This window comes from Pogonomyrmex barbatus, unplaced genomic scaffold (assembly GCF_055798465.1).
Source record: "Pogonomyrmex barbatus isolate J1 unplaced genomic scaffold, ASM5579846v1 scaffold20, whole genome shotgun sequence".
NCBI classification, from domain to species: domain Eukaryota; kingdom Metazoa; phylum Arthropoda; class Insecta; order Hymenoptera; family Formicidae; genus Pogonomyrmex; species Pogonomyrmex barbatus.
The window spans coordinates 1136815-1162984 of record NW_028297117.1 but is presented as its reverse complement, the minus strand read 5'-3'; the positions used below and the strand labels follow the sequence as shown (position 1 = coordinate 1162984).

General features: G+C 29.3%; 1 protein-coding gene across 2 annotated transcripts in view; it reads left to right on the top strand.

The window, feature by feature from the left end:
• Positions 1-26170, top strand: part of LOC105432276 (uncharacterized) — a 69873-nt gene that overhangs the window by 27169 nt on the left and 16534 nt on the right. Inside the window, exon 1 of one of the 2 annotated variants that reach the window (XM_089077754.1) lies at positions 4902-6703. The exons of the other annotated variant lie outside the window; for it this stretch is intronic. Within the exon in view, the coding sequence (XP_088933880.1) occupies positions 5251-6703 (1453 nt within the window). The 5' untranslated portion in view covers positions 4902-5250. Of the gene's footprint in view, positions 1-4901; positions 6704-26170 lie in introns of those variants that run through there. 2 annotated transcript variants of the gene reach the window in all.

The following is a 26170-nucleotide window of genomic DNA, read 5'->3' as shown; positions in this document are numbered from 1 at the left end:
ATAAAAAATAAAGCCAAATAACAGTAACAAGAGCACAAAGAATATAGAAATTGCAGATAAGATAAGTAATTAATATATTAAAATAATTATTTTATCACCAATTATTATTTTATTTTAATTTATCAACTATAAGTTGTTCAATATATTAATTACTTACTTTATCCGCAATTTCTACATTCTTTGTGCTCGTTATTTGGCCTTATCTCAATGTTATATATTTACACGAGCTTTTATAAATCAAATGTATTTAAAAAATAAAGATCCAAAAATATAAAATGTCTACTGGATGTTTTGAATGAACTATTCAACAAAATGGGAAAAATAAGATCGTTGAATGCGAGCATGTAAAACTTTATATTTGGAAAGGTACAATTGATCGATAATGAAAGCAAAATTGACTCGTTTAAATATAAATATTTAAGGTAATTTTAAAGTAAAAAATTGGATTTATTAGACTAATTTATATGTTAATCACATAATTAAATTTAAGTAGTTCATGTAAATTATATGGGACAAATATAAATAAATTTTATATTTTTAAAATACAACAAACATGTTAAACATTTATGTTTGCGCACTAATATACTGAATATAATTAATGTGCAAACATAAATGCGCATTAATATTTGTTTTTCATATTTGTTGCGTGCAAATAAAGATGCAATATTTTGAAATTTAAAAAATCGTAATTAAAACAGATGTTCCATAACTTTATAACTTTTTCCGAACTAATGGTATACAAGACATGTGGAATGTTCTACATGGCATCGCTTTCAAGACAACGAGCAAGAAACACGCAATGCGCAAGAAACGGAATCTTGCACGTAATTTTGTAAGTGTTGGCGATGAATCGCGATGATTGGTATAAAGTAATTTGAGGAGAAATGTCTGACAAAGACTTATCAAGAAACATCATGATAAAGCAATTTGTAGAAACATTAGTCTTATTCAATTTTTCATTTGAACAATGTAACTGTACTTTTAAAAAACCTATTCATCTACTTTTCTATATGCAAACAAAGTAATATTAATATATTATGCAAAATAAATTTACAATTATGGTGATATTACATTTTATATTATATGGAAGCAATATTATGTATAGTATAACTTTATTTTTCAAATATACTTATAAATATACTTATAAGTATATATTTAAATATATTTTTTTATTTGAAATTTTATTCCTATTTTTTAATTTAGTTTTAAAGTTAGTTTAAAAAAGACTGTGATAAAGAAAAGTTTATTTTATATAAACTCCTATTTTGCAAATCTGAAATAAACAATAAATAATTTCTGACTTTGAAACTCAAAATAAGAGAATTTTCAGTTATCTCCAAAATTGTAAAAGATTTTGTAAAAAGCTAAAGCCAATTTGTCAGTAAAATTTAATATAATTATAGTACTTTTGTTTATTAAATTACTAAATTAAAAACTAACTCCAACTTGTAGTGATCAGTGATCTCCAATAGAATCTTGCGATTCTAAATAAGAGCTGTAGATGTTAAGTCATCATCAAAAGAAGTCTTCCTGACTAATCAAAATATCAAAATAGATGTAAAAATTGTAATTAAAGTTAAAAATAGAAGAAAAATTTGGGATAATAGATAATTTAAAATCTTATATATTCTTTCTCTCTCTCTTTCTTGGCTTTTTTTAGATAATAGTATTGTCAAAAATTAGACGTTATATTAGCTTATTTTTATATCAAATTCAATTCGTATAGAACACAAACTAAAACTTATATAATTTCTAGTATAAAAATATAGTTTTTCAGAATGTGCAGAAATAATAATATTAAGACGATCGTATTAAAGGTGAAAGTCTATACCACTTACTTGACAACTTAGGTGCTTCAATCCGTATTGCCTCTTAAACTACGCCCTATCAGACATGACGTCCTGATCGAGTAATAGCTGCTCGACGTTTGCTTTGTCCGCTTGGAGAACACTATTCCTTACCAACATTATTGTGCGGCTCGCATCTTCCATAAGGAGCCATATCGAATCGATATGTAATAACGAGTTGAAACATGACACGCGGAAAAAGCATTGACGAAGACCTTAACGAAATGATAGACGAATAATACCAGCGTGACATGAGCATTTGGTTAAAGCAGACCAAAGTCTTTAACGGTGTAACCCTTAACCCCTTATAAACTACAAGTCATTCTCATGACAGATAAGTTTATCTTAAATAAATCACGTTTAATAATGATTCTCATGATTCTCACACTTTCTAATTTTTTTACAAGCATAAAAGATTACTTGAACTTATTTTAAATGACTATATTTTAGTTTAAATATAATTTCAGAAACTTTGATTGAAAAAAATGTGAAAAATATTTCGTAAAAAATATATCTATTACATATCTATTCAAACTACAGAAATTACAAGTTAGAAAATAGAAGTAGTATTCAAAATATATAAAATATTTTTGCGTTTGAAATGAAATAGGTAACTAAACAAATAAATAACAAACAAAAAAGTCTCGTTAAAGCTTTTCTTTCGAAATTAAAATGCACTTTCTATACTCTACTGTCTGGATATTTTTATTTTCGATCTTCACCTAATAAAATATCCGATTAATCCGTAGATATATAACTACAATGGCAGCTGCACGCTCCTCAATTCATATATTCCGGGCAATGAGAGAATAATGTCCGCAAAAAAAGAGAGGAATAAAGCGGGCAGGGATTTACGGGGAAGAGATCATCAAAAGAGTTGTGCAAGATTCGCGAAGAAATCGCTTGCGAAAAAATAAAAAGGTTAAGAATATCACAGCAATTTCGATTTTTACTTCTCACTTCTCTAATAGAATAACTTTACATAAACTAGGAAAACATCAGTGTATAAACGGACAAAAACAGCCCTAATTGTTTAACTAAAAATGAGTCAAGATTATAAGACTAATTATAAGAAACTTCTGAAAGTTCGTTTGCCCTCGATGAAGCTTTCGCGTACTCATTTTGAGCCTATCAGAGAAAGGAATTAATTATGCAGGGATGTTATGTAATACAGCATTATAATACAGCATTGCCTTTCGCACGCTCAACTTATGAGGGACGAACATAATTTAACTGGCTAATTATTTATCCGCGAATAATGATCACGAAGCGCTGCAACGTCGAGCTGAAGCGAAAGAAGACAAAGTGACTTCTTTGCGCGATTTGTTCCACGTAGTGAATTACGAAGTGGCGAAAGTATTCGCCCATTTATCATTTAGCGATCAAACGAAAAATTTCAAGCTGAAATTAAAGTTTTATAAGCTTAAAGTTTTATCTCAAGTTATATATTTTCTGTTCAAATCCGCGAAGATATTATATCGGCAATATAATGCACATCGAGTCCAATTGCGCGAATGTAATGTTAATTTTTCGCGTTAGGAAATAAACACGAATCTATTTAACGATTTTGCTATTAAATACATTAAAAACTATTAATTAGTTTTAATAACATTAAGCAACATGCATGCAAAATCATGATTAAAATATATAAATTAATTAGAAAATATGTAATGCAATCATAAAGCCAACATATTTTATTATACTAATCTGTATCTAATAAAAATTCTGTGAAAAATACATTCGAATTGCATATATAAAATTTAATAAAAAATAAAGAAAATATATATAAAAATATATTTCATAATCTTTGTATAAGCTTATTCTTCAATACTATCATAAGTTATCTATCATTGAAGAACATCTTATTATGCATCTGCAATCATAGTTATCCTCCAAACATGGAATGTATTATCCAAGCAGGTTACTTCCACTATATTAGTCAATCCTATAGAAACGCACGCATACATATGTACACAGATAGCATACAAATTTATTTATACGGTCCAAGATAAATACTCAAGTTCATTTCGGCAAGTCTAGTAACAGCCACGTTGATTAATACGAAAGGCAAGCAAGAACAATTACGTTTCTTTCCTGAGGAACAACGACAGAATCAATCGACCTCTCAAAAGGCAAATCAAAAAAGATAAGAAAAAGACAGAAACAGGAAAGGTAACGATTCACCATTGAGAAGAATCGCGAAAGAGGAGATCATCGTTCATGTTTGCAAGAACTAAGAAACGACCATTGGCAGGATGTGTCCACGACCACTGATGAGCAACGCATAGCATTACACACGGTGGGGGAAAAGTAGAGTAGCATAGAAAAGACCCAAGGGGGAAACACGCAAGGGCAAAAGACGAAGGAGAAAGAAGGAACGACGGCGGCGGATCGCGGCTCCACTTTTGAAGCGGAGAGACACGCCGCCGGCCGCAGCAGCCGCAGCCGCAGCCGCAGAGAGACGGCACTCGCGCGCCGAGTCGAACGCTCAGTTCGCGCGTTGAGCGTGTCGCGCTCGGTTCTTGTGTTGTACGTATCTCGGGAGAGAATTCGCTCTTAATTCGCGATCGTTACGCTCAGACAATTTTCCACCTTTAATTGGCTCTAAGAAATACACTATGCGCATCGCGGTCTGCTATGACGATTTTAATGCATCCTTCGTCTTAAAAACTTATTTTATCTTCGGAAACTATTCTCCAGTATTATAGGTTTTTTTCTTTTTTTTTTTTTTCCAATGACAATCACCGCGAGACGTGAGAACTATGACGGCATTTGTAAAAACTTCGTCGCTTTCAACCATGAGAATTCACAATTCATAATGTACATAATGGCATTAATTCTTAAATTAATTATCTTCACTTTGTTTGTAAAGATAAAGGAATTTATTTTCAAATTAGATCTTTGATTGGCTTTTGTATATACATTAATGCTAAAGTTTCTTGTTAAAGAAAAATGACAAATTTCAAGTCACATTTAAAAAAATAATTTTTTAAAAATAATTACGTGTATATGTGTGTGTGTAAAAAGAGAAAGAGAGATAATATTTTATAATATCAATTAATAAATGTTTTCTATACTATTTATCAAAATTTATTTATAAGAATGGATTGTAACTTAATCATTAAAAATAATATAACAATATTATATACATGATAATATTAAAATAAATTAATAAAATTTAAATTGTACATTTGTGCGACAAGAATGGATCAAGAATCTGATTGTGAAATTCCAACACCGAAACAACTTTTCTTCGAGCCTCGTATCTCTGATCAAGAAAGAGATGAAAGAGAAAGGAAAAGGGAAACGCCGACGACGAGGAAGACGACGAAAATTATGAAAACAATGACGAAGACAAGAAGCCATGTGACACCATGAAGTCAGAGAAAGGGAAATCCGGATAATGGCAGCCTCTCGCGTAAATTCTGAAGTTGGAGAATGCCAACTAACGTCTGCGACAGCTGCGATACTCTCGAGATCATCGAACGAAGCTCGCGTAGTCATCAAATCTTGGACCGACCATAATTATCACGTCAAATATATCGAAGAATCTTTAAACCGATCAAAATTTCACGATCGGGACCATCCATCGAAACATTCGAATAATGGCAATAGTATCACTGAAACTCATTATATACAAAATAATGAAGAATGGTCAGAGCAAGAAGAGAAATCACTTTCCAAAAATAAGATTCACATTGCTAATAGATTGGATGTTAATAAGGATACGCATTGCGATAAAATGGATAATGATATTAGTAATATCATCAAGGATCATAGATTAATTGCAAATGTATGCAAGGAAAATAATGAGAGTTTTAGTAGCTCAAAAAATAAGCTTGATATCACTTGCACAAACTCGCTAAGTAATGAGATCGAGGAATCACGACAAATTTTTAATAAGTGTAATCAAACGAGCGAAATCATTCGCGACACCGACAAACAGACGTGCGCCGTTCGTGAAATAAAAATCGCGACCGCACCGGCGGACAATTGCATAAACAATCCATCCGAATCAGCATGCTGCTCCCAGAGTGCCGGTAAAACGATCGGATCGGGCAAATGCGAGCGCGCCAGGGATATCGAAAGCTGTAAAAATGACTGCGACGAAGGCGGGATGGAAATCAGCTCGCCGCGGAGTCGCGCGTACTCTCACGGGAACAATGCCGTTGTGTCTGCCGCCACGCCGAGCACGAGCGCATTTCGGGAAGCTCTTCGGGGTGAAGCGTCTCGCAAGGTCGTTCACTCCTCCACCAAAGAAAGTCGCGCGCCCGGGAAAACGCGACGATCCACATCCGCGAGGAGTATGGACAATCGAGGAGAATCGAGAGATCGAAAAACGGATATCGCCGTTTCCTGCGATCCCGCGGACGAAAAACGTAGCGGCGCGAGAAAATGCGAAAATTGCGGGGAGCCGCATTTCTCTTACGGTCGACATTCTCGCCTGTGGAAATATACGGACTACTCGAGTCGCAAGACGGCGAATCAAGACGCGACCAAGATCGCTGTCAATCGGACGGCCGATTCGACAAGGCTGGCGACGCCGACCGCCGCCGCGGTACTTTATCGCAGCCGGTCGCTGCCGCGATTGTCGATCCATGATAGCGGAGTCGCTTGCAGCGATCACATGCCGGCGGCACCGGAACAAACGCACGCGGCGTCCCGCCAATTGGTCGCGGATCTCAGACAATTGCTCACGTTGAAGCAACATTACTATCCGGAAGGTGGATGGGGCTGGGTGATTCTCCTCGTCGGCTTACTGGTACAAATTTTATCGCATGGCACACACGGCGCCATCGGCGTTTTTTTTCAGCAAGTGGAGATCAGATTCGGTACACACGTGCATCTACAGGCAGGTTAGTAAAGCGAAATTAGTGGCTACTATTAAACAATAGATAATTAACTGCTCTAAATTTCATAATTTATTTTCGAACAAATGTTCGAATATTTTATCTTTTAAATTTGGAACTTTTAAATTTTTGCTCAAACAGAATTTGTAAATTCATATATCTCATTTATATATCCCAAATATTGTAAACTTTTTAATTATTATTATTTTTAAATATGCAGAAAAGTAAAAATAAAAATTATATGTTTAAAAAATTATTTATTCATGTGTTATCAATATTATTTTATATACATGATTTCCATTTCTTTATAAAATTTCTCTTAGAAATAATTTTAAAAACAATCAAATTTTATAATAATCGAATATTTAATTATTATTATATTTATAAAATTGCACACAAGAGAAATAAAAAATTTAAATTGTGCTACAATAAAAGCAAACAATAAAACTAAAGTAAGCTTTTTGCTTTTATTAGTTGTAGATAGCATATTGATTGACTATTGTTGAATTTGATTAACCGCATGTTTACATAATGAACCAATCAAACTCTCGAACGAAAAAGAATTGATTGAGTTAAGTTTTCCCTAATTAAAACGTAAGAGCTTTAATAACAAAATGAAAAGCAGAAATAATAATAAGAACGAAGGGAAACGAAGGGAAAAATATTGATGTAACTTTCGAGGAATAAGATCATCAGTAGGATTCCTTTAAAATAAAGTATTGTAATAATCATTTTAATTTAATCTTTAAAAGGAACGCAGTTACCGAAATTGTTCGTAATATAGGAACATCGTCTGGAGTTGCGGTGTCTCCAGCGATGGTAAAATCGCAGTACATTTTTAACATTGCCACTTTAACTTCGAGTACTTTGCAACATTTTTCCTTTGCAAGTATCGCATGCGTGCACATTACCTCGTTGGCGATCAGCCAGAAGCGAAAATTCGCGGTTTGTTCTTACAATTGTATTTGATAAGTAGTATTTTTATCACGTTTAACTTTACTTATTCAAAAATGTGAATCAGAAAAGTCACACGTGATGTCACAAATGTATCGCATGGTATAGATCATTAATATGTTATAAAATATTAAAGATAAATAAAGCAGATAAATAAAGCACGAAGATATCTTCATAAATGAACTCAATAAATGAACTATCGAACTATAGAACCGCATTATTCTTTTTTTTTTATATTAATATCTCAGAAAAATAATGTAATAGCGTATCTTTAAAATATTTCTTCCTCTACGCTTTTTTTATCTCCAACATTTACAAAAATATATATAAGAGCTACTTTATATACTATTTCAATTCTTTTATCGAGAATTACGAATGTTTCATCGAATTGTATTCAATGAAATAATTCAATAAATGCAAATTGTAACAGTAAATAAGTCACTTTAAGCAATAGTAGATTAGTAATAGACTTGCCAAGAGATCTTGACTTTTGCAAGAAATGCACGTCAAAAGTAATCAAATCAAAATATTTAAATAAATAATTATAAATGGCATTTATATCAATAGCTGCGCCACATATAATAATTCTCCCTTATAAGGAATTTTGCATATTTTGGATTGACGATACTCCGCTTTTATGTTGGTCCAGATATCTCACGAAAGCTTGTATCGTGATATAAAGGATGAAATTGCGGTATCTGAAACGACAAACGATAAATGCAAAAATTGGTATACTAACGTACCATTTTATGGTCACGCTAAAGGAGTTCTCTGTTGCGTGATAACTCGAATGAATTTAACGAATACATAATAGTTACATGAATATGGAGATTCATGCAAAACGTGTCAAGCAATTAAAAAGACACGAAGAAAATATCCTGACAGATTGTCTGAGAGTCCCGAAACCGAATATATGCGTGTGTCTCTGATTTTGTAAGTTGTAAATATAGTATATAAAAATATATACCAAAAGAATAAGTTCGTATTTCTAAGTTTAAAAAGAATGCTTTTTGAAGCAAATTCGAAAAATGCAAACATCAAAAATTTAAACAGAAACGCTTCTTGATTTTTCTTTATAACTCAACAAATGAAGCTACTAGAAAACTGATGTCATCGAAACGAACTTGTATCAGAACGTTGATCCCATTCTCGTTCAAGACAAGCCGCGAGAAAGCGCTCACACGTACGCACACATATGAATATACATATAATGCTAGGTCTTAATATAATATTCATTGGGTTTCTTTTTAAATGGCTCAGTTCTTTTTCTATTTAATTATTTGTCTAATAGTCTCTTTTGTCAATGCGCGAGTCAAATCATATAAAACACAAACAGGGCCGACAAAACCGAATACTAAGTTTCTAAATATGAGATATATATGTATTATTTATATATATATATATATAAAACTGATCGAAAAAATATGGGAATATTAGAATATATTTTTACTACGAATCTTACTTTTATTAACGTATAACTTTTATAAACGTATGGATAATATTAAAAATTTTTTTTAAAAATGCATTACTGTTAATTGATGATGAAAAAAATGGCACAAAAATCAAACTACAATTTGCAAACTCCGGCCCTGAAAGAGAATGTCAAACAGGTGACGAACTGACACATATGATAAGATCCATGAATCCAGACGAGAGCAAAAAATCTGGAAACGCGTCAGAGAACGACAGATCAATTTTTTGTTGATGTGCTTAAATACCTGCTTCGGACACATCTCCCGAAGACATTGGCCTAGGGCAATAAAGTTCCATCATCGTCAAAAACCTGTCACATGCCTTCTATACGATCCATTTGCGTGTCATCTCATCTGTAATTACTGCTTACTTTTTTTACTATTTTTATTTAAATATTGCATCATGTAAAAAAATTTTATTTTAAAATTGAATAAATATTATATATATATATATATAGAGTTTGTAAAATCTATGTTATGCTTATAATATATTATATATAATTAATATATTTCGTATATTAATATACGATATGTAATATATATGTAACGTTTTAATATTTTTAAATCATTTACCATATGCATTGCATGTTTGTAATATTAATTATACATATTGCATAATATTATAATTATATATAATAATTATATTGATAACAATGAGAGCTATATAGATATGCCAAATTTTATTCAGATATTACGTTGAGAAAACACGAAGATTCCTACTGATCTAAATCTAAGTCAGTTTCGTCCTTGGGTTCAACCCCCTCGATTCTCTTGGAAAGTAAGGAAAAATTCGTAGATTAAAATTCCATCGGATTAAAGTCCAAAGCCGGCCGCATTTTCTCGCGGCGTCTGATGTCTAGCCTAGCTAGCGTCTCCGATAAAAAACATGAAATACATATCGTGTCATAGTGTCACACAATCGTCGCGCGGAATCACCGCGCGGAATTGTCGAGCGTAGGTGTTATATTGAATACAAGACTGGCACGCGTTGTTCAAGGCGGAATCGACCATGAGACGACGCAGATGCGAGAGGCGTGATAAAAATTGCCGGACTTAAAAAGTTTTTTTTTTCGGCTCCCTGCGGCGGACGCTTTCAACGCGCTAAGTCGACACGAAGTCCATCAAGATAAGGTCTGAAATGCCTATTGTTGCACAGACACCTTTCTCTTAAAAAAAAGAGAAAAGAGGAAGGGAAGAAAGAGTGAGAGAAAATTTAGTCTATCTATCGTATTGTATTTAATGACTAAATTACTGTCAAAAACTTCCATAAAAATGTTTATTTGTATTGTTTCTATTACGAAAATTACGAAAATTACGAAAATAGATGAAAGCACATACATTTATTGTAATTTTATAAGCAAAATATATATTTCAGATCGGACCCACGTCATACATATAAAAAAGAAGATCTAAGTGGAATTTTTAAAGATTTAGTACAAAGATTTATCAATTTCTGCATACTAACACATATTTTTTATTATTTATGATTGAAAGAAACATTTTCGCAAAACAAATTATTTCCTTGTAAAGATTAATTAACTTACTCAAACACGCAAAAAAAAGTAAAGCTACTTGGAGATAAATGTATTATTTATGATTTTTATTATGTAATCAATATGAATAAATAGATAAATATTGTATGGTTAAATTCGATTTCTGTGAAAGAATATCAATAATTTTAATAGAACTCACATTTTAGTTATTCGTTATTCATATTCATTCTCTCTTACATAATATTAAATACAAAATGTACAAGAAATACAAATGTACAAAAGAATTATATTCCTTAGAAATATATTACATTCATTATTCTGTATATATTAAACAAATAGTAAAAACTCAAATTATATTTTCCACTTATTTCTTTTTTCATCTTTTACACTTATGACGTAGATTCAATCTGAAACACACTTTATTCGTGAAATAATTAAATTTACGATAAATTTGCACTTGGCTGACTCACAATTTCCAGAACATATATAATAGACAATAAACGAAATCGATAATTATATTCAATCGTAAAAACCAGCAACAAGCGTGATTCCCGCTACAAATTCGTATCATCGTAATTTAAAATCGAAGCGCAATAATCGACTTTCGAATCGAAATCTTGTTGAATACACGTCATATTGAGATATTTCGTGCAAGAGGGCCATTATGCGCAATTTTTAGCATGATTCTGTTTTGAGCAATCACATGAGCTCTTCCACGAAATCATTCATTATATGTTATCAAAAAATAGTCTTATATTATACAATCACACAAAATGAAACCTCTGTATCTGCATAATAAGAACTTTTCCCATTGCTCATGAAAATTCGGGAACTTTTCGTTATACATGTTATCGGAACATCCGCGACAATTAGACAGAGTCATTTCTATCTGAAAATCTGTCAAACGTTTGCGTAACATACAATAAGCGCGCGACTCTTAATTTATTATTTCTATTAATCGCAATTATTATTTTTTATTGATGATGACAGGTGAATTCGTAAGAATTATTTAAAATAAGAAGTGTTTCAATCATTTTCAGCGATGACTGTACACAGATTTGAACTGGCGAACATTCACTCATTGAGTGAACTATTTCCACGCGCATTATTTCTCGTAACAATATTAAATTTGTAATCTTCGTAATTTGTAACTGTTGCATCTAACTTAATAATATGCTCAATAATATGCAAAATATCATATCTAAATTGTGGAATAATTTATTTACATTGCAAATGTGGCAGCCAATTTCGCGAATCTGACGTAAATGACATTCTCGAAACAAATAATATTGTTGATTTTATATTTAAATTTAAAAAAACGTAAATATAATAATTTTTAAATATAAAATTATATTTAAAAATTATAATATTTACGTTTTCTTAAATTTAAATATAAAAATCAATATGCGAATTTTATGTAATTTTATGTAAAAGTTTATTACACCGTTGTTACTCGAATAAAAACAATTTAATGAATGAATAAATCACGAATGTATGAAATATATTTGAAAGGAACAAATAGACAATCTGTGTCTGGGACGAACGTTGAAATTTTTTGTTGGAATTAAGTCGGAGGCCATTTTTTAACACGCAAATCTCGTACCTCGTAAAATAATGAAATTACGAGCTACGCAAAAATACCGTCGCACATAAACGAATCACGTACGAAAATGTCTTCTTAGCATTGCGCATGCGTACGAAATATACTGAAATATTTTTTTATATTGAGAAATAAAAAAAAATGAAATAACCGAATATTAACTCAGAGTTAAACAAAAATATCTTATACATTAACAAACATTAAAAAACATTAACAATTTTTATAAGAAAAGAAACGAACAGAATAAACTTTTATTAATGACGTTTTGCTATCAATAAAAGTAATTTAATTCTATATTTTGAAAAATATGAATTTTATATTCTATGAAATATATAATTTATATATGAAGCTGGTGTACTAATAACAGTGCTATATCTTTTGGAAGCATAGATAAATGCATATATATTTATAAAAATTATACAACCAAATAAAAATTATACAATCAAAATAATTTACCAAAATTATACCACCAGCGTATGACCGAAATTTAAACTGACATACCATCAATCTTTATATTATGTAACGCGTATGTTCACATTCAAAGACCACTATCTCATTGATAAAATATAATAGCATGCAAACATTCTTGATATTCATATTCTTTTGGTCTTCAAAGACGGATTGTGCATGAACATTATAAATAATATCTCCATCAATAATCCATTGTTTATGCTTGTATACGTAATATTTGCAAGTAGCTTCGAGATGAAATATACATTGTATTGTATAAGTAATTTGTATTATTTTTGGAAATAGTTTGAAAATAATATAAAAAAATACTAACAAATCTTGATGTAAATGACTTTATAAATATAACAATTAATTTCATTATTTATTATCATTTATTATCATTATTTATTATCATTATTTTTTATTTATTAGTTCATTGTCACAAAAACAATAAGAAAAGTTTTTACAAAATAAAAACAACAATCTAGTAAATTACAAGTTTCGTTTTCCCACTCGGATTAGCCTCGAAATATAATCGAGACGATCTTCGAAAATGCAAGACCGCTCCGAAGACCGCTCTAAGTGGATTCGGTTATCTCTGGAGATCGTTTTCTCGGTGGTCGTCGTTACAGCAATTGTAATCGAGAAACGCTTTATGCTTTCCGTAGGACGTCGCCCGAAATTGTCCATCGCGGCTCAAGACGAGTCCCGTAAAAAAGACGTCGACCTTTCGTACTTCTTGTTTTGTCTTTCTCTGTCTCTCCCTCTCTACGTGTGCCCATTTGTCTATCTGTCGCTGGATATTCCTGTTACTGGAAATGCGTACCAGACGTGTACCATTGCGCGGAAATCGCATTCGTAAATCCTTCGGTTTGCAATGAGTTTAACGACTTGCACATTGCATGCTGAAAAATATTGTTCCCGGACGGATACGTTGGCCGTGAATGTCGACATTTGTCACGTTTCATGTGACGCGAAAGAACTTCACACATAAGTTTCTTATTAACGTTATTATTGCTGTAACTTTGATACCAACAAAACTGTGTTCAAGGTATCTTTCTAAAATTATTTAAATAAAATTAATTAATCTTTTTACTTTTATCATATATCTGTAATCTGTAAAAAATTAAATCATTTCCGAATATTGTCTTCTTAAATGTATACATTTTACAATAATTTTTTAAAATTTTTTAGTAATTTCATAATATGAACATTGAAACAGATACGACATTCTTTACAGTAGCGCCTTAATTACGCCCTCATCTAACTAGACCGTCGCGTCGCTGCAATTATCACGTAATTGATTTTAAACTAATTGCACGCGCACTTATCCAAACTATTTCGCACAACCTAATTTAATTTGCAAGTAGAATTTAATTTTTTCGTGTATATTGCCAACACCAATTCGATAATCACTATTACATTCGCTATTATTAAGATACGGATTATATATCAGCTATTCCTGGATATTACACTTCGAATGCGTATTTTTATATATATTCTTTTGCATCTAGATACTTTAATAATGAATCTTTAACATTTTACGAAAACGATCTGTTTCTTCACAGAACTAATGAGGATTTATTAACTGTTGGGAAATATGATCATCTGTGTTATGAGTCCGTGCTATATATCACAAAAATCAGTTTCTGTTATAGACATGTTTATTCGAAATGCACTCAAAATAAATTGTTCGTAAATATTAAACAAGAAAAAAAAAGAAAAAGAATTCTTTTTTTATTTATATTTGAGTGATAATATAGCCTGAAGAATTTAATAAATCATTAAAGAAAATCAGATTTTAAACACACATGTATACATGAAAAATTCATATTTTCTCAATGAAAAAAATATCTATTAGATGTTTTTTTATATTTATCTTAACAGTAAGTTAAACTTTTTGCATTTAATTTTTAATTTGATAACAATTTCGTGTTATCACACATTTTCTTTGATCAAATATTTTACTCCGACAGAACATATCTTGTTATTCATATGTTCAAGAATTTTTTATAAAAGCATATAAATAAAATCATATAATTTAAAAGATTTAATTTAATTAGTAAGTTAATCTATTTATCGTTTAAATTAGAATTTAATCTTGTTCCAAAAAAATTTATCAAGAATAACATTTGTAGCACGTTTCTTATATCGATCGACAATACAATATTGCAGTCACGTACAAAGATCTAATTTTCTATCGACATCAAGAAATAAGTTTTCGTATGAAGCATTGAAGTATTGAGCATTCATTTCATTGTATTCTCCGATAAAATTCAATTATCCTGATCGATTGTATACATAATAGTTTTCATTCTTTATTAAATATTCCTAGTTCCAAAGAAATATACAGAAATGATTTGATAAAATTGAATTATACAATCAAAGTGCTACGATTGCTCATTTAATTATTATTTAAAAAGATTAAACATTAATTATTATTACTTTAAACAATAATTATTCGATAAACTTTAATATTAATTCTTTTTGATCCATTAATAAAATCCAATAATTAATCAATTAACCTATTTCTATTATATTTTGTCTTTTGTACAATTACAACATTTTGACTAGATTTATCAATTTTTAAATTATTACCATTATCTACCCGAATTTTTTTAGTATCCCTATTTGTTAGTATTCCGATAAAAGATTCCATTTTTAATTTATAAATTATATTAATAAATAATAAATAAATTATAATAATATTTATTCATATAACATTTTTATAATCAAATTTTTATGTGAGCATTTATTTCTACCTGATCGTATTCTTTTAATTAAAATTTTATAATTACCATTTTAAATATAGATTTTACCAATTTTTAATTCTTAAATTATAACATTTTTTATTCGTCTGATTTTTTTTAGTATCCCTACTAACCTGACTGAAAATTTATCAAAATTTTTAATTCATAAATTATAATATTTATAATTATAAATATAATCTAAATATAATAAATTATAATCTAAATTTTTATAGTATCCTTACCTATCTGTATTATTTCTTAATTAATATTTTATAACGTTTTAATATTTTAAATAAATTCATCATAGAATTTTTAAGTTTTAAACTATAACATTTTCCTATCTGTTTCAATTCTTTTAATATTCACACCCACCCGAATTTTTACAGCGTTGCTATCTATTTGCATTCGCGAATTTAAGTATTTAAGTATTTCTATCTACTCGCGAATTTTCTTATATAATCTTATATTATATAATTTTCCTACCTAACTGAATCTCTATTTTGTGCTGGCTAATCCAGCAGGGTTCCTAATCGGCGATTACTGAAACGTATTCAGAAAAGAATTCAACTAACAGAAATCTATATTCAAAACATGGATAGCATTTTATCATTTCCCTCCTCCCTTTCATAATTACATGCAATTGCACGTATGTATTATACAAAAACTTTATCAATCACTTACATTTTTACTGATTTTGATCAGCATATTATTGACTGATCTTTATAGTTAATTCTTCAGGCCAGATTGGACTTTCCTCCCACGTTGCTCCATGTCGATTCTGGTCACATATAGCCAGAGATAATAGGAAGGAGATTCCTTACCGGCAAATTATCAATGCCGATAGATTTTTTGCCCGTACACGTTGGTCATAGAATCGTGTCGATCGCGAGGGCCATTCAAATATTAATAAAATATGAAACTTTTAATAATAATTTTTAAAGTTAATTTATTAATAATATCGCATTTTTGCGTAATACGTATGATTAATCTTTGATCCAAAGAAATTCGATTATATGTTATGAATAAAATTTAAGAAAATTGAAGAATAGGTTGAAAGTATTGCATGAAAATAAACAAATTAAAATGGAAACGATTGTAATCTATATAATTAATAAAATGTATTCAAACCGAAAAAATCTGAGGCCCATATTATTCGTTCATATTATTCATATTATTCACGTATGATCAAAATCGTTATTTAAATCTCACCATGAATCAAGTGAGAACAAATAAAAAATTCAAAATAAATGACGTGAAATTCGAGATAATAAATTTCTTGCATAATCAGCATGTCAATATTACACAATATACAATTTTACAAATTATAATATTAATATAAATTCTAAATACTAGATAACTACTATATTGTATATGCAGCTACATAATTTATCAAATATAATAATTTGAGGAAAAATAAATTTAATAAAACAATGTAAATGAGAAAATTTATGATACGTAACAATATTTATATTAAATCAGGATTTAAATTAAAAATAAACTTTCAAATATTTTAATATAAAACAAAAGTATTGTAAATAAAAATAAATTAATAATTTATGATTATCAATTTATATGCCGCGAAATATAACATTCACTGAATCTCACGTCATATTAAATTTTGCTTTAACTTATGTAAAGCCAAGTTATTGTAGATGGATAGATTATACATAATTAAGATCAAATCGGCACGTTTGTTATATAATTTATTATTACTGTTTATTAATCATTCACTTATATTTATGATAAATATATATTATTAAAAACTATCTGTATAAATTCGATATATCTCTTTTATGCACCGATTTAGATATTTAATCCTGGTAAAATATAGGAAGAGCAAGATAGATAAATAAAGAATATACATAATATATTCATTTATACTCTTATTACATATAAATATAAATATGAATATTTTTTTGTAATCTTTGTTTCTGTGTTCTATATTGAGAAATATATATTATAAAAATATCTAGATAAACTTATATTTTCAAAAAATACTAATTATTTAATTGAATTTATTTTATGTCATTTTTATTATTGTTAAGTATTTGTTTAAGAAAATTTAAAATTTAATGAATTTAATAAATTCCAAAAATTAATATATTTCTTATATTAATATCTTTATAACAATATAAGGAAACACTTAATAAATTAAATTCTATTATTTTTAAATTATCTATATTACTTTATATGTTATATATGTATATATTTAATTTCTTAAAACAATGAAATATTTTACTCATACTTTTTTGCGAGATTGATAACTTTTAAACAATTAATACGTCTTACAATCTCGAAATGCGAAAGACAACATAAAATAATGAAACATCGACACAATGAACTCTTTCATGAACTCTATACAAGTGCATTACAATACAATAAATCAATAAATGGTGCCATACCAGGATTAAATATAATACACTCCAAATTGTTTAAATCTATCCATTAGGATAACGAATCTGTGAAGACATATCCAACTGCAATACTTTTATAAATACATAAAAATAATCTAATATAGTTTCACAGATTTGTAATCCCAATGTAAAAAATTTATCACTCACCGACCCGATGCGCAACAACGGAGTTAATCTGCAACGTAGCTACGATGATTCTGTAACGCACAAATAAAACATGCAATTAGAGCAGCGCTCTAAATAATAGATAATTTAAATATAGTAGTATCATAATTTTTATGTATCGAATCTACTTGCTTTCAATTAGATATTTATTAAAATAATTACATAATTAAAAAAATTTTTTTATAAAAATGAATTCATATCAAATTATTAAATTATTTTTCTTTCTCAAATTATAAATTTTGAATTATCGAAATTTAGTGATTCAAATAAATGAGAACGTGAATAATGTTGTATTAACAAAATGTATATTTACCGCAAAGTTGCTCCGCCGGTGCCCGATGCCTCTCCTAGATCTTCTCCTCCTCTCAAGATGTCGGATCGTCGGATATCCTCGCAGCACAGGACACTCGCGAAAAACACTCGCGAATTATTATAATCGCGCGCGGACTAATTTCACTTGTACGGCACTCCCGAGGCAATCGCGCGGCACGACGAACTGACTGCAGTTCGTTCATTTCTTAATTAATTGGCGGCAGAAAAATGATGGTCGGTTGAAAACCGATCGATTAATGCGTGAAATGCATTTGCCACATAAGAGCCCTTGAACGACTCGTAGCTATGCTGTGTTAATTAACATTATTAACATTATTAATAACAATAATATTAATATTAATAATGATAATATTAATGTTATTAATAACAGTGCAACTGGTTAGCTTCTTCGTCTTTGGGGTACGTACCCAAGTAGTACAAATTGATCGGTAAACCATCAGCCAACATCGGACCAATAGTGGTTAATGTCTGACCAACATTCTGCCAACTAGTAATAGTGCTGCTCGAGTAACCCCTCAGAATACTGAGCCCCTCTGCCACGTCAAGGCCGTACCCGTATTAGAGGGGATAATGTTTAAAAATCATCAAGTTCAAAGAAATAACTCGCATAAATCTTGTTTGAGCCGTCGATTTCGATACGGTTACGACTTGTTAGTCATGTCATTTGATAAGCATTTATTATTACATAAGATACTATTTCATAGAAAATAGCAACGTTTAGTATCATTTAGCATTAAAGAAATGAGAAGAAACGCGGAGAGACGCGCACTGTGACCTGTCCGTACGAACGCCGATTAGCGAATGGTAGCACGTGAATCTCTCATAAACATGACACGCGCTACGCGACGCGTAAACATTTTTTAAGGCTATCAACGGTTTGACTATGATCAAATATTCAACAATATTATAAATAATTTACACAAAACACTACATCTTTTAATAAACTGAATATCAAATAATATACGTTACTTCTCTAACGATATATATAAAAAATTCGTTCACTCATTTTAATTGATCTTTGTCGATTTAAATGAGTGAACGAACTATAGCCAGATTAATGATTTATAAGCATATCGAAATGATAATTCTCTAACGATATATATATATATATATATATATATATATATATATATATATATATATATCGTTAGAAAATTATCGTTTCAATATGCTTATAAATTATATATATATGTGTGTGTGTGTGTGTGTGTGTGTGTGTGTGTGTGTGTGTGTGTGTGTGTGTGTGTGTGTGTGTGTGTATGTGTGTGTGTGTGTATATTAATGTTATTAATGAAAGTGCAATGGTACTATTAGTTTCTTCGTCTTTGGGGATATGAAACCTCCTCAGAACACTCAGCTTCTCCGCCACATCAAGGCCGTACCCATTGGAAAAATTAATATTTACAAAAAGTCGTTCGTTTCAAAGAAATAAGTTATGTGAAATATGTATATGCTTCAGTAAAAAAATCTTACTTCGTTACTTTGATACACTTACGAATCATTATTTATATTGATATTGGATAATAAATTGATTAACGCATTATAAGATAGAACAATGTTTATCATTTAGACAATTTCATTTTTCCAATTTCTTCACATTGAAAAAATTGGAAAAAAATGCGAAAAAATGTGAAGCGTATTTCGCTATCTGCCTATACGAATGCCAGTGATTGAATGATAGTACATGGAGCGCTTGTAAACACGTGGCGCGCTATTCGTATTTGTAAACACGTGACGTACTAACCGCGATGCGATGAACTCAAAGCTATAATATAAGTCTAGCTATGATGAAATATAAATATTACAAATCAAATTTAATTTCCACGAAGCGTTATCGAATTACGAAGCAGTATCTTTCGATAATGGCATATTAAATAATATAATCGTTATTTTACCTTCTAAATTTTCTATGCATATATATATATATATAGAATATATATATATATATATATATATATATATATGTATATATGTATATCGTTAGAGAATTTTCAATATGCTTATAAATTATTTATATATACAATAGCATATTTGTAATTTGCTGTTTCATTTAGAATGCGTTTGTTTAAGTGCTCATGCGCTGTCAGCATGTTCTATTTTCCTTTAACGTGTATGGATAATAAAAATAAAATAATGTTTATACTGCATGAGCGTCCAAAACGAACATACTTTTAATAGACTCGTTATTTGAAATAGATATACAGATATATCTTATATATTTTATGTGTTACAATAAACACATTGTCAGAATAAACTATTACAAAATGCAAATTACACTTAAATCGATGAAAATTTCAAAAAAAAAAATGAAGAAGCTTCATTTCAGGAAAATTATACTTATGTTAAAGAGATTCGAATTAGATCATTATTAAAAAAAACACTTCGGGATACGCAACTCTTCCAATTATTAAAGCAATATCCATATTGTTTGCAAAAATGAATTTCATCACTATGCTTCAAAAAAAATAAGCATTGGTCGATAAATATGAGTTAGTTATTCTGCTGTCCGGAATATTTAATTTATGAAACAAATAGTCTTGATATGTATAAATCCGATTCAAAATTGTGCGAGCTATTTACATTTACTGTGACATGCATCGTATGATACATTGACGTTCGGAACATCAGCTAGAACTCATCGCGACTTTGAAAAAGAAATGCGAAGATATGCGGAGCGATACGTAACACAACCTGCTGGCACGAGTGTGAATGATAACGTGCCGCGCGCGCGTATACAATACGCATCGATTATAAACATAAAGTACCAAGACCGCGCGCCATTGTATCGCTATTTCAAAACATAAACGTTCTTTCTTATCGCCTATAAAAGTAAGTATTATAAAATAATATCTTTCCTAGCTTTGCGCACTATGAAGGGAATATTAAGAACAAGAATAAATATCAAATTTTGGAAATGAAAATTCGGAATAACTTATATTAATTAATATTAATAATTGAGATATGAGATTTTAGTGGTGAGGTTATATATAGCATATGATATAAATATTTTATATGAAAATATACATTATTAAAATATATACAGCATATATATAAAAAATAAATGGCGAGCGCAAAGCGTTTTAATATCACACGTGCAAAGATATATGCAGAAAGAGAAAAAGAGAGAGAGAGAAAGAGAAAGTTAAATAATTTATTAGTTTAAAAATAAATATGTTATTTTTTTTAAGTTTTTAGTAAATTTTCTCTATTAGATCATTTTAAATCCCTTTGCTCTTGATTGGCGAAATCTCAATGATTAGAATATTAAGTAAAAAAAGTGGATTGTATGAGATAATTCATAAAAAATTAAATATAATAATTATATCTCATAAAATTCATTACAACGATGTAAAAAGATATTTTACCATATTAATAAAATATGTAAGAATCAAATCAAATGCAATCAGAGTAATAATAATAAATGAACAAACATGAGCAGAACAAGTCAATTATGATTGTATATGATGAGTTAAGATGGTTTCAGATTCCTTAAAAATGATTTAGAACATCCAATATAATTAAATATTACTTTTATAACTGACACAATATTTTAAAATATCCATTTTTAGTCTTACAATTTTTGAGATTATTTTGGAGACTAAAAGTCATAATATCTTTCGATAAGATAATTTATTTTTATTAAGATATATTTGCAAGCAAATTTATGAATTGATCATATTTTTGATATTTCTATCGAAGAAGCCGTAATATCAAATTATATTAATACTTATAAATTAATATTAATAATATTTTGATATTAATGTCGAAAGCATGTGTATCGCGCAATGATTTTTTTTGCATCAGAAATAGCTGTATCTTTTGAGGATCCTAACGAGCTCTAAGTCTTCTCCGTCATAAGACAAATAAATCCAAGCCTTCTGTCAAAAGCATCGCCTGTTCTAGAAGGAAAAAGGTGGCCAAAAGAATCCGTGCTAGAAAAACGTTCCATTATTTGCGGATGTAAAGATATGCGTGCAAAAAAAGATGGTGATTTGCTCTATCATCCTGTCACTGACAGAAATCGAAAACTTATTAAGTTGATGCTTTCCACTTTTCAAAAGCAATTAGATCTCTATAAAATTAGGTCGCCGTATTTTATATTGCACAATCAAGTAGCTCCTTTAGTCAGGATTGGTCTGCTCTAAAAAATTTCTTATTCAATATATTCAATCACATAATATGATGCAAAATTGTATTGTACGAATTATAGTGATTATCTACACCCATAAAATAACATTTAAATATCTTTTTCAGAAATTTAATATTTAACCAATAACATTTTTATAAAATACAATTCATATAATTATGTAATTTCTTGGCTTCTTGATTGGTGTACACGCAAATTTATCTGAATTAGATAATTTTACTTTAGGCGATATTTTGAGAGGAAACTGCCTTGCCAGCCACGGATTTCTGCGCTATGATTCGCAACCATTTGTCGGAATATTATGGTTCATACAAAAAATAAAGAAGAAATATCTTCGTAAGGTAGCATTTACTGTGATCTTAAATAAAAAAAAAATTTTTTATGTCAAATTTTTATGTCTATAAAATTTTTTGTGTCAAAATTTTAACTAAAAAATTTGAAATATTTATAAAAATAATTAACAAAGTAAAATAAAAATAACATTTGTTAAGAAAATACCTTAAGTTGTTTAACTGTCAAAATATTTCTTCAATATTCTTTTCAATATTAGCTATCACAGTCAAGATATGTTAAAGTATTAAACTCTGTGATAAATAAATTAGCTAATCATTAGTTGGATTTATTTTGATCGAATACATCTTATCGCAGTACGACAATTCGCTCTCTGCAAATCTTTCATTCATGATAACAAATCTGTGTAATTTTTCATATTGCGAGATTCAATCAACATAGATGAAAGTAGATCACCCAGAAACATAAAGGATCATTGGATAAGCATATAAATATACTCGTAAATTTTTCTGAAAAAGAAAATAATTTTGAACGAATAGTCTCTTTATTCTCTCATTCCCTTATGGTGTTATTATTTCAGTGAAATACAAATGATTTTTTATAAAATATTAACGTTTATATATCCCGTGAATTTTTGATAGTCTATTTTATCAATAAATTTCAATTAAATTATTTGCTTACACAACTGCTTTTTAAAAAGTTATTTTATATATAATGCTAATTACACTGTTGTCAAAAACTAGAAATATATCAATGAGAAAAGCATAAATAAAGAGACTTGTTTTTCTATATATAAAATTTACATAAATTATCCAAAACTCTCTATATTTTATATTAATTAAAAATTATAATTTTATAAAATTAAGATAATAAATATCATTAGACTTATTAGCAATAATATGATTTTTTACAGATTTTTTTGTTTTATCATTTCTTTTAAACACGTCTAAATATAGAATAAATTTTCTTAAATCGACATGTATTTTTATTTTGCTTACTGTAAATAGTTCCAAAAAGTTTTTTTTTAAGTATAAAATGTTTTTATTATTAATAATATAAAAATTAGATATTTTAATATTCTAGATGAACGACATTCAAACAACTGTCATGTAATTTCTAATTTTAGAAAATATAACTTTCAAAAGGACTTTGTCAACTTTTAGTATATCATGCATCTCAAAGAGAAATTGACTTTTTGATTCATTGCACATTGATCGAGAACAGAGAATTTGGCGACAGACAACGAAAACTCAAAAGCTGTTCACTACTTGAATTATCTCTGTCCCCTTACGTGATGAAGAGAAGTGTTTAACGACTCGTTGGCAATCTAACTGAGTGACTCATGTTCTTTTTTTCGAGAGTTACGACTATCCTTCGCAATCATCTCACCCATTTTCTTTTTGCTTTTACTTTTGCTTTGCTTTAATTATGTGTTTCTATGTTTTCTATGAAACTTGCTTTCCTATCTTTTAGTCTCTTTTTTGCGTGAATAAAATTCAAAACGATGTACGATAAAAGCACACATGCAAATTAAATAGTTCTTTTTTCCAATTCGTTAACGGTAATAATTTCTTTTACATAAAAAAATTTTATATATACAAAATATTATTAATTTAAAATTGTATCAGATGCCTGATCATTTGAAATGACTATCATATGTTTTTATGTTTACACATATATGGAAAAGAATTTTATTAGTTACATATCATCTTTCACCTTAAAAATTTTCATTTGATTTATAACTAATTAAATTACGTAAATATCAGCGTTAAACTGAAAATTAAATTCGAAGTAAATAGTGACTTTTAATTACGTTCGCATTTGATTCTCTGAAATAAAACCCTCGCATTGATGCGTATAATCCTCTCTCACTGTCAATCGGAAACATCGATGGCAATTCACGAGAATCTTGAAGCTCTCGCTCGAGTTAAAAGCGGATTACCGTGGACTCAACTCACCACGGTCGACATCGTACGACTTATCCGAGTTCATCGCCACTTGTTCTTCTCAAGAATCTTGACATTGAGACTTTCTCGTTGCGCTGTCCATTCACATGAACAAATTGTCTTATTCACAATCGTAAAATGTTACAATTACAATATTTTAACGTATTCAATGACATTAATGAATTGAAAGAAGAAAAGATAAGAGGACAAGCTGTCATTGAAAAAAGACTGAGTTATTAATCGAAAAAAAAAAAAAAAAAAAAAACAATGATCTTTGGTGATTCGAAAATAAAATGATGAAATTCGTAGGTCGAACAATGTATAAATTTGAGATTTGTCAGGATACGAATATACAGAACACTCATAGAAGAAAAATCGAAAATCGAAACTACAAGAAGGAATAATCGGACAATCGGAATTTCGGACATGGCAATAAAACCATAGCTTGTGTTACCATCATCGCTCAGGGCGTTCGGATTTTATACTCTAATCGTCAAGGGATCCCGCACAATTCGATCTCGTCGAAACGACTGAGAGAATCGGAGCATTCGAAAAGTTTGAGAGAAATGCGTTTGGTGACAATAACATGATTAACCGTGCCACCGTTTTCGGGAGAAAGCGTTCGGATGAGGAAATTCTGCTACGGTGCATACGAGATTTATAAAGGAGCGTGATTCGACAGCTGCAACATGGTTCCGCGGTAAAAATAGTCATCATCTCCAACACCGTCTTAACGAGACGACGTTGAGAACGATCTGCGAAAATTATGTACACGATACTTATCCCGATGATCGACAATCCTGATCTCTTGTTTAACATTTTGAATATGCTTTGTAACATTGCAAGTACAGTATTTACAAGTGTTATCGATCACTTATAATGTGCGCTTTATATTTATTTTGACAATAATAGAATTGATTTATATTTTCTGTTCTCTGATGTATCATATTTTTCAGAACTTTAGAAACTGAGAAAGATCGCACACAAAAGTATTTTGTAGGAAGTAACATAGTTAAAGACACATTAAAGTCACAATAAAAATCATTACTTTGTCATATCTGGCAATATATAGTAAAATGTACGAGTATAAAAAAGATAATTATTGTTTAATCATCAATAAAAAAATGAAATGCATCTTATTTGAGTAAAATAAATTTAGAATAATTATATTAAAGAAATAATTGTCAGTATTTTTAATTATAAAATTATATAAGACTTTTTTTATAATTTTATAATAATTAATTTAACCAAAGAAATTTTTTACATTTATTTATCTGTTAATAATAATCTGTAGAAATAAAAATCTTAAAACATGAAACAATATTTTGACAGAAATTTTATAAAACATATTATATTATTTGCATAACATTGAAAAATATTTTTTTTATGAAATGTTTCTTGTCAAGTTTTTTAATTAAAGGATTGAATAGTAGATAATACTGACGTATTAAATGAACA